The following is an 18,158-nucleotide window of genomic DNA, read 5'->3' on the forward strand; positions in this document are numbered from 1 at the left end:
AGGATACAGAATGGTTCGCATTTGACTGATCTAACTGCAGTAACATTGCTATAACTGTAATAGCATACAGTGCTCCCTCCTACTGGTAAGAACACATTCTACTTTCAAACTGAAACTTGACAGGCCTCTTATAGGCCATGCCAAGACTTTGAAAATAAAACTCTTGAAGTTTCAACAGAAATATATTTTTACATGATAGAAGGAAACCTTCTGGAACTTACTGCTTACATGGATTGAAAGAGCTGCATCAACAATAGGGCTGTTATGAACTCAGGCTCCACACTGTCTCCTAAAGGGATTAGACAGGCCTCGTAATGTGTTAAAGGCAGAAAAAAAAGTGACCCAAGAAGGGGCTAAATCCTTAGTTGTCCTTAGCATTTTCCCATGTCAACGCTGAGATTTGAGACGGCAGAAGGAATTGACTTACTTTATATACTTGTCTGATCCCTTAGTACTTAATGAAATATAGAATGTTTTATTTGACCCCTATGGGAAAACAGCTAAACGGGGCAGTTTGCTCCTGAAATCAAATATCGGCAATCAAAATACTTGGAAAGTCCCTTAGACATTAGAACATCACAGATTTGTTAGAAAGTAGGTGCCCCAAGCTTATAGGTGGCTGTTAACATTGTTTTATTTCCTTTATACAAAAAGTAGAAACGACAGAAAAAACACTCTTGACAGAAAACAATACCACTGACCTGGTCTCATTGAGTTGCTGAGCCAAATCTGCCCATATTATAGTGAAAGGGAAGTTCAACCAACATTAGCAAATACTCATGCAATTGAAGAAATACAAAATGGCATCAGTGGCTTGCTGAATGTCCTGTGGGTAGGTTGAATCAATCTAATCTTAAAAAACATACATTTTCCCAATCATGCTTTTAAACAACATCTCTTTAAAAAACAAGTTATATTTACAGGTACCACCCAAAAAATGCACCTTATATAGTCTACTGTTATAAATTTAAGGCATCCTGATATTCTGTTCTTCTGCTGGTGAGGCATTGTTCTTATGGTTCTATTTCCATAGAGAATAGTCCAGAAATTTCCAATGGTTTCCAAAGGGTATCATTGAGAGATAATTAAAAAAATTGATTTACAAGAAGAGTTCTTTTGACTCTGGCTCAGCAATGTGCTTAATGCTGTAGGATTTCTTCATTTTTCTATTGATGTCATCATGCCTAAGCAGAAGAGAAACCACAGGCCAAAATTAGATAAAACTATGGTCAAGTTACAAGACAATACCACTAAACAGCTCACCAAAAATGGAAATTATCCTCACACTAACCACACTGAGGAACACTTCATTCCAATAGGCAATTTATTCTGTTTTCTTATAAACCACTCTTTAAACAATAAAAGCAATAGTCATATAACAACGTACACTTACTGAATGCTTTTTTAATCCAGCTATGGAAGTAGTATCTCAGTCATACACACTGAAGTACATGCATTCTACAGACAAGGGAATTTTATCAGAGTCAAGCAAGATGGGAAGTATAGTATTGTTGGTTGAGCATAAATAAGAGATAATTATATTTCATTGACATGGATTTATTAGTGACATTTTAAATTTTTCAACAAGGTTGAATCTTCAGAAGTTTAAAGAAGACTGTTTTTTCTTTGGGTGTGTGATTACTGAATAGTAGCATGTTGAAAGATCATAAGCAGGTAAATCTATGAGAAAAAGAAGAAGCTAGGGAACAATAATGTTGTTTTTCCCTCAAAATTTGAGACCTAGTAAGTCTCTGGAAAAAGAGTACAAACTCAAGCCATGGGACTGCTTCACTTTTCAAATAAATTTTCCTCAGAGTAGGTGCATTCATTTTTTATGAGATTTTAGTCCCATACTGGGTATAAAATCTTCCTGAGAAGAAGTATCTCCTGAGGTTGGGCAATCCTACATATTACTAAATTACTTTTTGTTGCTGTACCAGACAAAACCAAACAGTTTCTGGCAATGGTATTCAATAACATAAGGCCACGTTTTGGTGCAGGAAAACCCCAAGTATAGTTTTATGGTCTCAAAACTGTGCTTGCTCACAAAGACCAAGTAGCCTATTCTCAGTGTGCTAGTATATATTTTATCATCATCATTATCTGAAAGTTAAAACTCTCATTTTTATATTTTCTCTGAAAAGAAATTTAGAGAGTTGATCGTTGACAAGAAAGGGAAAGAGAAGAAGGTGAAAGAAAAATCCAGCTGGTCAAACGGTGTTCTAGGGATACTAACTAAACATGATACAATGAATATACACATCACCCCTTTCTTGTGAAAACAACACTAAAATGAAAATAAAGAAATAAAAAAAGCATAAACCTGTACAAATAAGGAAGTTGGTAACATACAAAATGCCAATAATATTTCAGAAACAAGAAAGTGGAGGAACATTTAGAATCGAATTAACACACCAGAAAAAGCAGAAACCGAAGTCAGAGAACTCAACAAACTGATTGAAACTGCAAGATGCAGGAACCAGGAGTATCATGTACTTCTGAAGATGACAGTAACTATGTTAAAGAATGAAGAAGGTCTCTATACACTAATACATAAAGACCTACAACATGTTAGGTACAAAATGCAAGTAGCAAAACTGTGCTCCTGGTATGCACCTTTTTATAAAAAGGAAGTAAAAATAAAGATATGCATTAACATTAGATTGTAATTTTTTTCTAACTGAAATTTAACATTTTATTAAGTTGTGAATGAAGGCAAAAACCCACAGCAATATTAAAGGTACTTGTGCCTCTGTCACCAACAGAAATCACAGGCATTTTCATTTGAAGTTCTAGATTTTGCAGGTGTCTCAAAAAGTCAATTGTGGTCATCATCACTCAAAAATTATGGTGAGTTTCAGTTCTTCTACCAGATGGAAATTTAAATAAGATTTGCAAATAAAATGCTATAAAAAAGAACCAAGAGAAAACAAATAAGGTGCTATTGAAAATTAATGCTATTATAGCAGAAATTAAAAAATTAAATAGCAAGATTAAAAGGTAAATTTCAGTAAAAAACAAGTCCTAGAGAGTCAAACTAGAAAAAGCCAAAGTATAGATTAAGAGGGAAGAATAGTTAGAAAATCTGAGACCCAGACCAACATGAGAATAAGAGAATTTCCAGAAAGAGTGAATAGAGAAAATGAAGGAGAGGATATTTTCAAAGAAATTGTACAAAACATTTCCCAGAATGGAAGCATTTAGGGCTCCAGATTGAAAACAGTCCAGGAATGAAAACAGACCCACACCATGGCAAAGCATCAAGAAACCAAAATACTGGGGATAAAGAGAAAGATCATAAAAACTCCTAAGGGATTAAAAGGGAAGAATGGGGCTTCTCAACAGATACACTGGGAGCAAAAGAAAATGAAATGTGTTCAAGAGTCAGAGAGATGATTATTTCCCACCTAGAATTCTGCACATGCCAAACACTCATAATCCAGTAAATTGAAGATATTTTTGAACACGCAAGGCCTCAAAAATGTTGGCACCTACTCACTTTTTTTGGGTAGAAAGATACACTTATTGAAGCATGAGAATAGACCAAAAAAAAAAAAAAAAAAAGGAAAAGACAGGTTTAGGAAATAGTCTAAATAAGGGCTGAGTCTAAACAGGAGGAAAGCAAAAGGCATTCCCAGGATGATGCAGATGAAAGACAACTGTCTGGTATAACGATTGTGAAGCAGTGTCTGATGGCAGCATGCAGATAGGGGCAAGGGGAAAAAGGTCTCCATGAACACAGAGAAACTGAGAAAAATCTGAGTTGTCCAAGTATGCTGAAAGATTGTTTTTGTCTTCAGCAGAGTGTTTGGAAAATGCATCATAACGTAATACAACACGTGGACTCAACTGAATGTTAATTTAGCCCTAAAGAATGGGGAGGAAGTGTGTGTGTGTGTGCGTGTGCGTGCGTGTGTGTGTGTGTGCGTGTGTGTGTGTGTGTATGCTAAAATAGAGCTTGACAAATCTGGTTCGTTGTTATAAATATGAACTTAGGAGCCAGAATGAATTCAAATCCTGGCTCCACAATTTATTACCATCATTACTATGTAACCTTGGGCAATATACACTGTTATTCTATGCCTCTGTTTTCAATATGTAAAATTTGGACAATAATAGTATCTGCCATATGGTGTCATTGTGAAGATTACAACAGCAAATATGTGCAAAGTACCTGAAATATTCTCTGGGACATTGTAAGTGCCTTACAAATGTTTATAAGTGTCAAAATTATTTTTAGTCTATAGTAAGATGCTAATAGCCACTAGGGATAATATCCAAAACTGAAAACTGTGAGAGTACATTATTTAGAAATAGAGAGTACCAGAGAAGACATCTGAAGAAAGCCAAGTGGTTGATTCGGGAGAGTGAGAATAGGGAAGGGGGTGAATTTGGCAGAAGGGACAGACAGTTTTTGTTATAATGCTAGTATCATTATTATAAGTATATCACAGCCAGGCTCGGTGGCTCAGCCTGTAGTCCCGCGCCTTGGGAGGCTGAGGTGAGTGGATTGCCTGAGCCTGTGGGTTCGACATCTGCCTGGGCAACTTGGTGAGCCCTCATCTCTACAATAAATCAAAAAATTAGCCGGATGTGGTTGTGCACGCCTGTAATTCCAGCTACCTAGAAGGCTGAGGTGGAAGGATCGCCAGAGCCTAGCAGGTCGAGGCTACGGTGGCCAGGAGCGGCCACTGTACTCCAGTCTGGGCGACAGAGTGAGACTCCAACTCAAAAAATAATAATAATAAGTATATCACTTTGAAAAAAATTAAATTAAAATAAAAAATTAAAAAGAATGTTCAGATTGTAGTCTAAGGATAATATAGTTTATACTTTGATGAGGGCACTTCTGCTTTAGTATGAGGGGTGCTGTGGTCAAGAACACTAAAATGAGCACTTTTTCTGCAGGACAAAACCCAGTATGATTAGAGCTGAGTCTATAGCAAGTAAAATGTTAACTTGAGGCATTTATCTGAAAAATATCAGGATAATTCAATCCTCCCTAAACCCTTCAATTACTTAGTCCTGAATTACCAGTATTCAAAGAACAAAAAGTGTTTGGGTAATTCTGGCATGAATTATTCAGATAATTGGCTACTCCTCAATTTCATTTTTGGATATGAAATCACATTCTGAGTGACCAAAATTGGGAAAGAGAAAAGGCTTAAATTTAAATAACAGTTTTTCAAGTAATCTAACTTGCTGACTCATCTAGGCATGAATTCCATATTTCCATAGTCCATAGTGAATAGACAGCAACTTACAGCTTCAGTGTAAAATGGTCCCCAGCATGCACTACATTTCCACTGATAACCAAAAACAAGGAGACCTTGTTCCCACGGATAACCAAAAAAGTGAGCTTTACTGAGAGCACAGCTATAAATCCCATCTAATAAATAATGGGATTCTGGTTCAAAGTATGAAAACTTGTACTTGAAGTATCCAAACTGAGACTCACTGTAAGTAGGTAGACTTGTAACCAAAGGCTGAGATTGATAAAGAATACACCATTTCTTTTCCTGTGGGTTGACAGACTTAGTCCCTTTTTGTTTTCTTATTTCTTTTTTTCTCCTCTTCCTCCTTTTCTTCTAGCTTTGCCTCTCCAAATATTTGTGAAGTCTCTATCACATACCAGGCACCAAGCTATAAATAGGGGTACAAGGGGGATACAAGAATGCTACTGGGGATCACTGCTCTCATGAAGCTCTTATTATACCTTTCACAGGGTTTGCCGTGTTTAAATCGTATCTTCTTTTCATTCTCTCTTGACTTTGGTTTTCCTGAATGAAGAGGACATGCTTTATGCTGGCACAGCAAAATACTTGGCTTAGAGCTAAAAATGACATTGCATCGAAGGCCTGGCAATCCAGGGATGTGGCACTCAAGGAGGTAGCATGATAGATCTGTGCTGTTCTCATTGCAGCATGGAAGAGCACCAAGGACTGGCTGCAGCAGTGATTTTTGGTGTAAGTACTGAAAAGTGACTGGGTAAAGTTTCTATTTGGTATTTTTTAAGCCTCAGTCAGCCTATTGATTCTTTAAAACTCCAGCCTTTCCTATCTTCAATCTTCTCAAACAGAATAACAGTCAGTCAGGGATTATGTATCTCACAAAATAAGTTTTATAAGTGAAGGAGAAATAAAGTCTTTCTCAGACAATTGCTGAGCAAATTTGTCAGCATTAGACCAGCTCTTCAAGAAATACTCAAACAAGTTCTAAATATTGAAACAAAAGGTCAAAATGCACCAGTAGAAAAACACTGGAAACCACCAAGTGTGGTGGCTCATGCCTGTAATCCCAGCACTTTGTGAGGCCGAGGCAGGAGGATTGCTTGAGGCCAGGAGTTCGAGATTAGCCTAGGTAACATAGCAAGACCTCATTTCTTAAAAAAAAAAAAATTGGCCTGGCATAGTGGCACATGCTTGTAGTCCCAGCTATTCAGTTGAGGTGGTAGGATTGCTTGAGTCCAAGAATTGAGGCTACCATGAATTGAGTGCCAATGCACTCCAGTATGGGTGACACAATGAGACCCCAACTCAAAAAAAAAAAAAAAGCCAAATGCTGGAAATCATAAAGCTCATAGGCCTTGTAGAACACCAACATAATAGAAAATAAGGTAACCAATAACAACCAACATGATGTGATGAGTGGAATAGTACCTTACATATCATTATTGGCCCTTAATGTAAATGGTTACAATACCCCACTTAAAATATATAGACTGGCAGAATTGATTAAAAAAAAAACACACAATCCAAATATCTGGTACCACTAAGAGATCCACTTAGCACACAAAGATTCCTATAGACTCAAGGTAAAGGGGTGGGGAAAATATTCTACAAAAATAAAAACTCAAAAGAAGCAAGAGTAGCCATTCTCATATCAGATAAAATAAACATTAAATTAAAAACAGTAAAAAAAGACAGAGAAGGCTATTATATAATGATAAAGAGAGCAAGATGACATAGCATCTTAAAATATATATGCAGCTAACACTAGAGCTCCTAGCTTTATAAAACAAATTCTATTAGACTTAAGAAAAGAGATAGACAGTAATACAGCAATAATGGAGACTTCAGCTCTCCACTGACAGCAAAGACAGATTATCAAGGCAGAAAGTCAACAAAGAAACATTGGAGTTAAACTGGATCCTAGAGCAAAGAATCTAACGGACATCTACATTCTATACCCCCAAACTATAGAATATACACTTTTCTCATCAGCACATGAAACATTCTCCAAGACAGACCATATGATCGACCACAAATTGAGTCTCAAAAAATTCAAAAAAATCGAAATTATATCAAGCACCTTCTCAGACCTCAGTGGAATAAGACTAGAAATTAACTCTAAGAATAATTTTCAAATCCAAACAAATATATGGAAATTAAATAATCTGCTCCTGAATTATCTTTGTGTTAACAATGAAATCAAAATGGAAATTTTAAAATTCCTTGAAATAAATGATAACAATGACACATGTTATCAAAGCCTCTGAGACACAGCCAAAGCTGTACTCACAGGAACGTTTACAACATCTAAGGCCTACACTAAAATGACTGAAAGATCACATATTGACAACCTAACATCACACCTCAAGGAACTAAAAAAAAAAAACAAAACACTAAAAAACCAACCCCAAAACTAGCAGAAGAAAGAAAAAATAATGACCATCAGAGCAGAACAAAACAAAATTGAAACAAAAAAATACAAAGGATCAATGAAACAAAAATTGGTTCTCTGAAAAGATAAACAAAATTGATAGATCACTAGCTAGATGAATTAAGAAACAAAGACAGAAGATTCAAATTAGCTTAATCAGAAATGAAAATGGAGACATTACAACTTATACCATGGAAATATAAGAGGTCATCTGAGATTATTACGAACACCTCTATGCAAACAAAGTAGACAATCTAGAGGAAATGGATAAATTCTTAGAAAAATATAATCCCCCAACCTTGAATCAGGAAGAAATAGGAACCCTAAATAGACCAATAACAAGTTGCAATATTGAATCAGTAATTGAAAGTCTCCCAACAAAAACCATCCAGGACATAATGGACTCATAGCCAAATTCTACCAGACTCTCAAAGAACTGGTACTGATTTTACTAAAGCTCTTCCATAAGATTGAAAGGAGAGCATTCTCCCTAACTCATTCTATGAAGCCAGCATCACCCTAATCCCAAAGTCAGGAAAAGATACACACACAAAAAGAAAATCACAGACCAATATCCCTGATGAACAGAGATGCAAAAATCCTTAACAAAACACTGCAAGCTGAATTCAACAACCCATTAAAAAAAAAAAAATTATCCACCACGATCAAGTAGGCTTTATCCCAAGGATGTAAGGATGGTTCAACATATGCAAGTCAATAAACATGATCCACCACATACACAGAATTAAAAACAAAAATCACGTGATCATTTCAATAGATGCACAAAAAGCACTGATAAACTCCAGCAACCTTGATGATAAAAATGATCAACAAAGTAGGCACAGAAGGACAATTTCTCACAGTCAATGTCATCCTGAACAGAGAAAAACTGAATGCATTCTCCCTCAGATCTGGAACAAGACAAGATGCTCACTTTCACCATTTCTATTTATCATAGTACTGGAAGTCCTAGCCAGAGCAATCAGGCAAGAGAAAGAAATAAAGTGAATCTAAATTGGAAAAGAAGAGATCAAATTATCTTTGCATGCCGATGATATGATCTTATACCTAGAGAATCCTAAAAGACTCCTCTCTAAAAGACTCCCAGACTTGATAAATGAATTCAGTAAAGTTTCAGGATACAAAATCAACACACACAAATCAGTAGCACTGCTATACACCAATAGTGACCAAGCTGAGAATAAAATAAAAAATTCAATTTCATTTACAATAGCAGCCAAAGAGCTAAAATATCTAGGAATATATTTAGCCAAGGAGGTGGAACATCTCTACAAGGAGAACTATAAAACACTGATGAAAGAAATGTACAGGACACACACAAATGGAAAAACAGTCCATGCTAATGGACTGAAAGATTCAGCATTGTTAAAATGACCATATTACCCAAAGCAATCTACAGATTCAATGCAACCCTATCAGACTATCAATGTTATTTTTCACGGTTAGAAAAAACAATCCTAAGTTCATATGGAGCCAAAGCAATCTTCAGTGAAAAGAACAAAACTGGAGGCATATAACCTGACTTCAAATTATACTACATGGCTATAATAACTCAAAAACAGCATGGTACAAGAAGAGAAACAAAGACCAGTGGAACAAAAGAGAATTCAGAAATAAACCCAATATCTATAACCAACTGATCTCTGACAAAGAAGATAAAAACATACAGTAGGAAGGAATATGCTATAACGTTGCTAGGAAAACTGGATAGCTATGTAAGAAAAATGAAACTTGATCCCTATCTCTCACCATATACAAAAATTAACTCAAGATGAATTAAAGACTTAAATATCAGACTTGGAACCATACAAATCCTAGAAGAAAACCTAGGAAAAACTGCTCTGGACATTGGCCTTGGCAAATAATTTATGGCTAAAACCCCAAAAGCAAATGCAAAAAAACCCAAAAATAAGCAAGTAGAACTTAGTTAAACTAAAAAGTTTCTGAATAGCAAAAGAAACAATCAACAGATACATACCATGGAATACTATTCAGCCATAAAAAGGAATGAAAGAATGTCTTTTGCAGCAACTTGGATGGAATTTGAGAACACTATCATATGTGAACTAACAGGAATGAAAAACTAAACATCACATGTTCTCACTTATAAGTGGGAGCTAAACTAAGGATCTGGTAAAGACACATAGAATAGCATAATGGACACTGGAGACTCAGAAAGGGGAGGGTAGGAAGGAGAAGGTGGATGAAAAATCATCTGTCGGGTACAATGTGCACAGGTGGGAGTGGTGGGTACACTTAAAGCTCAGGTACCTTGCTGAGCCTTTCAACTCCTGCTGGTTTGCCCTGGAGCCCAGTGACAGTAGGTGAGAAAGGGAAACACAGAAAAATATACTTCAGATCAGGACTTAAAATTGAAACTATGGTTTCTAAGCAGAAACTTGAATGTTTACAGTGCCGACTACTTTACTAAGTTCTTTACCACTATGCAATGTAACCCAAACTATTTGAAACCCTAAACCTATTGAAAACAAACAAATTCCAGTCTTAAGAGAGTTTAAAGATAGGCTCTGCTTTTTTTGTTTTGATTTGTTTTTGAGACAGGGTCTCATTCTGTCACCCAGACTGCAGTGCAGTGGCACAATCAAAGCTCACTGTAGCCTTGACCTTCTGGGCTCAGGCAATCCTTTTGTCTCAGCCTCCCAAGTAGCTGGGACTACAGGCACCTGCCACCATGCCCAAATAATTTTTGGATTTTGTGTAGAGAAGAGGTCTTGTTATAATGCCTAGCCTGGTCTCGAATTTTTGGAGCGAAACAATCCTCCTGCCTTGGCCTTCCAAAGGGCTGGGATTGGGTGTGTGCCACTGCATCCAGTCTAGGTTCTACTTTTAATATACTATAATACATCCAGTAGGCGGCAGACAGGTGGTGCAAATATGACACTAATAGAACATGTATTTGTCTTGAGGTCACACAATTCAAAACTGGACTTTTGGGAATGAGGAAAGGAGTGTGGAGGTGGAGAATTCAGTTGTTTGTTCTGACTCCCCTCAAACCAGGATTAGTTTGCTGAAAAGAATATGTCCAGTGGTATGATTTTGGTTTCTAAGGCAGGTCTCTTCTCTGTACCCTCTTTCTGTTGGTTTGTGAGTGTTCACAAGTTCTACATGTTCTTTGCCGGCTTTCCTAGGGCAGCAATTTATTACATCTTTGTAAGATATCTTTGCAATAGTTTTTTTCTATTTCATCATACTTTGATACTAAATGTATCAGTTGCTCATACTTTGATACTAAACTTTCTCTGTCTTTTTGTGGTGTAGTCTGTTTTTTCCTTTTCCCAGAGTAAGTAAGGAGTTTATGAAAAGAAACCTCATTTATTAATCATACTTGTATTAATCTTGGGAATTCTGCCAGCCTTTATAAAGAGTTGTGCTTAGATACTGGAAAGATACAATCTTTTTAACTATTTCCCACAACATGGGCATTTCTCTTTATTCAAAAGAATCTACCTTATTAACAGATAATTCCCTATCATTATCCTATGCATTGAGGTCAGTGACAACCCCAAAATGTGGCCCCAAACTGTCACTTAATTCATGTGGAGAAATGGTTCAAGATTAGAGTTTCCTTCTCTCTTCCAAGTTATAGGCATAAAGCTTTAGTATGAAATAAGGGTTTTCTTTCTGAAACTAATTTGAACCCTAGGGGAGGTTGAAGTAGGGGTGAGCAGGACAGGAGTTGTTCAGGGAGCACAGAACACCTGAGGATGCATGGGGAGTAGGGGAGAGAGAGAACCTGGGGAAGCATGGGGCGTGGGGAGGGGCAGCACAGTTCTAGGAGTTTCTGGAGCAGAGGCCATCACCCACCTCAGGTACCTTGCTGTTGCCTTTCAACTCCTGCTGGTTTGCCCTGGAGCCCAGTGCTGGTAGGTTAGAAACGGAAACAGAAAAATATACTTCAAGTCAGGGCTTAAAATTGAAACTACGGTTTCTAAGCAGAAACTCGAATGTCTACAGTGTCAACTACTTTACTAAATTCCTTTTTAACATCAGGATTTTAACTCTTTTGGATTGTTACATTGGTAAGAGTCCATCTGTCTCTAGAATGATGTACTCAATATATACCCAGATAGCTTGGTAACACACCTACGTGACTGAGCAATTATATTATTATCCCCTTAAGAATGAAGCATGTGGTTACAAATAATGTGAAGGCCAAAAAATTAAGGCAAGATGAATATGTGGTTATTTGATTATATACAGAGAAATTGTGGCAAGGACACATTTGTTCAGCAGCATCAGGGACTCCTTTTTGTGCCTGACTACATTTTTCCATCATGATTCTGGAAATGCTATTCAATAGGGCTGAAGATAATACTATGGTTGGGGGTAGATTTTAGCCAGGGCCTTACCTTCATGTCTCCCATCTCTTTGCTCCCTTTTCTGTTTAGTATGACATCCTGTCAGTCAGGATGGAAATGTATGTTTGTGTGTGCTGGAGGTGGGGGAATGGTACCCTAAACTCTGACCCTCCACTGAGCACAGTAAGTAATCACTGCCATAGCAGATATCACCTCACCATGAGCTAAACAGATCGCTATTTTTGAAGGCTGTTGAACAACCCAGAGATCTATGCAAAATATTTGATGCTTGCTCTTGGCTCCAGATATACAGTTCCCAGTGTGGCTAATTCCTTGGCAGTAAAACCCACACTGATGGTGTTTATTGCTTCATGTCTTTTTAAGGAGTCTACGCCAATGCAGGTGCTAGGATTAGGGGTTCCCTGATGCTAAATCCTCAGGCAACCGTGGTCAGAGAGGGTGTTACTGGTGATGGCCAGGGGTTAATGCCTTCTGCCTATCTGTAACTAGAATCAATGCTCACTTGATGTGTTATAGATCTCAAATGGACTTAAATTCTGGGAAATGGATGTTTCATTGGCATTTTAAGACACATAATTGCAAAAATTTTCTTGGAGTTGTAAAAACTTAAAAACAACTATTGTCTTTTGTAAGATAAAGATAAATCTGCTTGTTATTAAGCAAGTTATTCTCTGTAGTTGAATCACACTGGGAAAGCTGCTCAAAGTAATAGAGTTGAGTCTATTTTTAAAGGGCATTGAAAAGGAATTTAGATTCTTTGCTATCAAGCTGTGACCAATTTGGAAAAACAAATAGCAAACAGAATCCCTAACAGAGCTGACATTCTTTAAAATGTTATATTTATTGTCCTGGTTTTTCCTTTACCAGGAAAAATAAAAATTTTTTAGGAACTAAAGTGGAATTCCAGTGTATCCCTGGAAATGGGATTCACTGCCCACTTTTTCAGTAAGGATGGAAATGTATGTTAGGGTCATTTAGTGGCAATAATGTTTGACGCCAACTCAAACCTAATGACTGCCATTGGTTTCCACAAGCATACGATCCTGGGAAATCCTTGCTACCACTGAGGGGCCATTAGGCCTTCAAGAAAATTCTTGGCCCAAGATTTGAAGTCACTGCTGATAGATGAATACTTGGGTTTCTTTCCTTCTTGCAGAGAAGTCCCATAGGCAGAATGAGGCAGGCACTAGGTGTTTTTCAGGCCCACATTCACACTACAGTCTTCATTTCTCAGTGGAATCTTTATCTCAGCTAGAGCGATGCATCCTTGTGTTATCTAAGGAGAGAACCAGGCCAATTCTCTCTGCCTCTGTGTGATTATGAGTGAATCAGAGAAACCTCTCCTCTCTAGCATGTAAGAACTAGGATTTCTACTTTCTATGGAAACACATGCCAAACTAAAATCATGATAAAATGTAGGGTAATTTATGGGGCAGTGAGAGGAAGGAGTCAAAGTGCTTATTTAAATACACTGAATCTTTATATTTTTGAGTTTCTAAGTGTTTATTGTTGAAAATAAACTCTGTTAATAAATAAAGCCATTATATCTGATGGATTCAAAACTGAGAAACTGAGCTTTCAGAAGAACTTGTTTTTTTGGACAGGGTCTCTCTCTGATGCCCAAGCTGGAGTGTAGTGGCATGATAATGGCTTATCACAGCCTTCTGCTTCAGCATCCCAAGTAGTTGGGACTACAGGCATGCACCACAAGATCTGGCTCATTTTTCTTTTTTTGTAGAGACGGGGATCTTGCTTTGTTGCCTAGGTTGGTCTCGAACTCCTGGTCTCAAGTGATCCTCCTGTCTCGGCCTCTCAAAGTGCTGGGATTACAGGCAAGAATTGCATGAGAAAGCATTAACCTAGCAGCAGATAACTGAGTAGTCCTATAACCTCATTGTGTGCTCAGATTTTTGTAATCCTATTATTGCAGGTTGCTCAGCTTTTTTCTCTTGCTTGGGAAAAGAGAGAATGAACTATTTCTGGCATAAGAATCTACTATGACACTAATTGTCTTGTTCCCAGTTGCTGTGGGAGCCTGGAAGAAAGGAGAAGTATTCTCCTTTCCCCTCTCAAGGAGTTTGCCAAGTCTCCGTGCTCCCCTGCCTCGGGGTATTGCTGGAAACTTCTGTTTAAGGAGAAAAACAAGAATTTTTCAGACCCCAGAAGACACATCCATCCTGAGATGAGGACAGAGAGGGATATAGGGGCAGAGAACCTAGGTTCGGAGAAACAGAGGTGGGCTAATGCCAAGGGTTTTTTCCTGGTTCCCTTCCCTTCCCAGGCACTGGGCTCTCAGCACTGGCCAGTGTGGCCGGAAGCAGTCCAGACTCCTGGTTTCGGGCAACATATGAGCCTTACCTAAGCAGACCACTGGTGATCAGTAAGTATTGAAGCTTTAAGGCTCTTCCTTTAACATACTGAATTAATGAGACCCCAAGGGGCATTCCCTTAAATGACTGAGATTTAATTTCCCTACAGCTTGTACAAAGACCTAGAGCAGATTAAATCTGATTTGGAAGAGGAACAAAAGAGAGTGACTTTCTTACACCTTATTGTTCTGAACTAAAATTTATACTACAATACATATACACACACCCATATCACACCGACTTCTCCCTCTCCCACCCTGTCACACACACTTTCCTTGAAAGATTTTGGAAAAGTGCTGAATGACATGTTGTAATTTTTCAGTGAATTTAAATGACTCAAAAGCGATCATCTTTTAAAATGGGCTTGGGGGTTTAACTCTTCTGAAATAAATCACTTAAGGGACATTGATTTTAACTCTGCTTCCGCTGCTCTCTGTTTTCTTCTGTTATTTCCTGCCTTGTCAGGAAGTTGAGCATATTCCTATGGGGGAAAGAAAGTTGTGCTGCAGAAGGATTTTGTCCAAGGAGGTGCCCTAGTCACTGGAGACCTGATCTTCCCCCTTCTGTTACACAGTTTGTGCATTTTGAACTGCAAACATTACGTTTGCGAAAAACCCTTGTTTTACTGGTGGTCATAAGACTGGCTCATGGGCTGGAATCATGGTTCATGCTAAGCTAGACAGATTTTAAAACAGTAAGGCCTGGCTTCTCCTGAGATCAGCAGAGTGGTGACGAAAGGAGCTTTCAGTCGATGATCAGCACCAAAATAAAACTCCAGCTCTGTTTCAAAGCTCTGATTCTGATCGGAAGGCTGACTCATTCTATCATGACAGGAAATTTAATTTCAATACTTACTTGGTATTTGACTCCATTAAAACAAAGAATGAAAGCCAAAGTCAGTTAGGAAACACAGCAAGTTTGTGAACTGAGTAGATTCTTCTGGCAGATGCTGGAATAAAGTCCTTCACGGGAGAATCGGCTATCTTTCTAAGATCTAGTTACTATTTTGTCTGTGCCTGCTTTTATCTGGGGGAAGAGTTGTAATTTTCTTCTCCCTTGGCATCATCCCCTGCTGAAATGTACCCCAGATCCATGATTTAAAAGCTCATGCAATTCAAAGCAAAGGCATGGCAATGCCCCACAATGCACCTCTTAGCACAACGTACCGTGCATAGTTACGCAGATGCTCTTCAGCCAGGGTATTAGAGGAAAGATTGATGCAGCTGCTGTACATCCCCTAGAGAGGTGCAATTAAAAATCATTTGAAAACATGCAACAAGCTTGGCACACGCACAAGATCCAATACACACAGAGCATGCGGGAGATATTAATAGATTAGAGGACAGTAGCTTAGTATAAGGAACACGGGCAACTATTGAGATGGTGATTCTTTCACTATGGAGTGACAGAACCCATTAACTTACTTGGAAAAGTTTTATTGGAGCAATTTAAGTTTTGACATATTTAATCCAGAAGGTCTGGTGCCATGGGAAAAAGTGTGCCTTTTCTAGCTGAAATGAATATATGATAAGGTCCTTTATAACAATGACAATTTACAGAGGAAATTGATATGCAATTTTAAAATTGGTGTTTATTAATTAGAGAAATACTAACTAAAACTTGATTTGGGAAAGTTCTTTGAATTTGGGCAATTCTTTGACCTCACTGTAATGGGATTTTAATGTTATAGCAAATAATAAGTTATGAAGATTCTGACACTCACAGGGTGTCTTATCTAGACTGCATAGTGGATGATCTGGGTAATTCCATTTCACAAAGAGTTTTGCTTTTTGGCTGTGATGCTGTTTTTTGATGGCATGGGAAGCACAGAGCACGCAGGAAACATTGCCTAAAGAGATGTTCATATCTCCTATTCACTGGATATAAACCACAGATTATAGAGCATGGGTTTCCAATAAATGTAATTATAAAATGCAGTTCATGGTACACTCTGCCATCCCCTGTGGACTGGCAAGCACTTCAGACTCCTATAGGCACCAATCAACATTTAGGGGTCTGTGTTGTAAAATGCTTATGTGGCAGTCCCTGTGGTGTATTCATTTCAAAGGTCATCTCAAAGTTGAGAAGTTAAATTCTTAGTAATATTAGATTTATGTGCTCTTTAATTGGGCCTAAGAATAAACTATCCAGTCACATGAAAAGAATAAACTCTTCCTTGAGACCAAATCAGAGCCAGTGAAGGAGTTGATTCTGCATGGGTTGATGATTTCATCTTGTAGAAATGCCTACAACTCTAGGACCCGTAATACCCAGAGATTATGGAAATTGAGAAAGCAGAATATAATCTCTTGTGACTTATTTACTCTTCTATGCTAGAGTATTTTTTCCGAGGGAATACCAAGAGGTATGCACGATAACATGACATGTCTCATTAGAAACACGAATTTGGCTTTTCATGCATCCCTTTGGAATTTTTCTGGGGCTTCCCTCAAGATGGCATAGATCAACAATCTGTAGTGTTAGGAACAACATAATCAATCAAGGGAAGGAACCAAACAGCACTCACTGCCTTATTCTTTCCTTTGCTAGTAGAGCTCGCAGGGTTTCCCTTGGCATCTGTTGTTTTCCTTCCAAGTGAGGTTAAGGGTAATGTAGAGGTCTTCAGCTGGTTGGCTCCCTGATAGTTATTATTATTGTTCTGGTTGCCACTTAGTGTCTCCATGATGGATCGAAAGGTTCCAAAAGGCCTTTTCAATTGATCCCCTGATTCGCTACTTGTGGAGGTCCGCTGGAGAGTCCTGCCCTTATCTTTGTCTTTTTCTCCGTTTAGTTCAGGGCTAGGTTGCTCCATTTGCACCACAGGCTCCTCAAAAGTAACTCTGAGTTTTGAGTTTTGAGATGTCCGGCGCTTGGAGGATGGAGATTTGAGGGCACTCTTGGGACTTGTGGCAACTTTCTGAGCAGCAGTACTGTCAGGGCTGGGCTGAGTGGTATCTCCCGAGGGCTGGCTTGGAGGACTATTCCCTGGGCCTGGATACTGGGATTCCAAGTCTGGTTCGCTGCTCTCTGAGGTGGGGGATGGGCTATGGCCATCCAGAGGTTTGGAGGCCTTGATGCTAAAAGGAAATCTACGTCCTCCTGATGCCAAAGTATGTTTCTTTATCATCAAGTGTAAGCTTTCTGCGCTGTCCATACTCTCCACGCTTTCTACAATGGGCTGTGGCCTGGGCCTGTCAACCTTTCTCACGGGGGTGTTTTTAGGGTCCTCAGAGTTATTGGAGTCTGTGTCGGACTCACTTAGTGATCTCTGCATCAGCTGCCTTAGCCTGGCTAACTTCAGTTCTCTCTTTTCCAGAGGGATCTTTTTTGAATTTCTTGAGGAAGACTGAGCATCCTGGAATTCCAAGGACAGCTTTTCCTGGGTGCAGACATTCTCTGAGATTTCTTTTCCCAATAGCTGGCGTAGAATTTTATCAGAATCTTCATCTTTTGCTTTGGTTCTAGCCCGGCTGGTGGCTGACAGGCTTCCAAGAACCTGAATCCCCTCTTGGACTCCTGATTTGCTTTTGGCTACAGACTCATCATCTGCTTCTGGAGATTTCCATTGGGACTTTCTGGAAGCGGGTGAGGATGGTGAACTGGAAAGAGGATGAAGGACAGATGAGATGATTTCTTACTGGGTTAAAATGACTCAGCCACAAGTCACTGCATGACCTTTGCTGCCACTAATAACTTTCACATAAGTAAGAATGGAGTAAGAATTATCACTTACTGCCTTTTCAACCATATGCCAATACTCCACAGT

General features: G+C 38.5%; 1 protein-coding gene across 8 annotated transcripts in view; it reads right to left on the minus strand.

Moving 5' to 3' along the window:
* Nucleotides 1–616: 616 nt before the first annotated feature.
* The window catches only part of SNCAIP (synuclein alpha interacting protein), an 81,633-nt gene continuing 64,091 nt past the window's right edge, over nt 617–18,158 (minus strand). For 6 of the 8 annotated variants that reach the window (XM_021706526.1, XM_008073179.2, XM_021706530.1 and 3 more), the window contains 2 exons: nt 16,920–17,991; nt 617–1,184 (listed from right to left, as the gene is read on the minus strand). In XM_021706526.1, coding sequence (XP_021562201.1) covers nt 1,179–1,184; nt 16,920–17,991 — 1,078 coding nt within the window. In that variant the 3' untranslated portion in view covers nt 617–1,178. Of the gene's footprint in view, nt 1,185–15,558; nt 15,630–16,919; nt 17,992–18,158 lie in introns of all 8 variants that reach the window. The other 2 variants (XM_008073178.2, XM_008073180.1) reach the window with 1 other exon arrangement.

Source organism: Carlito syrichta, unplaced genomic scaffold (genome assembly GCF_000164805.1).
Source record: "Carlito syrichta isolate Samal-C Ts95f unplaced genomic scaffold, Tarsius_syrichta-2.0.1 Scaffold315711, whole genome shotgun sequence".
Lineage (NCBI taxonomy): Eukaryota > Metazoa > Chordata > Mammalia > Primates > Tarsiidae > Carlito > Carlito syrichta.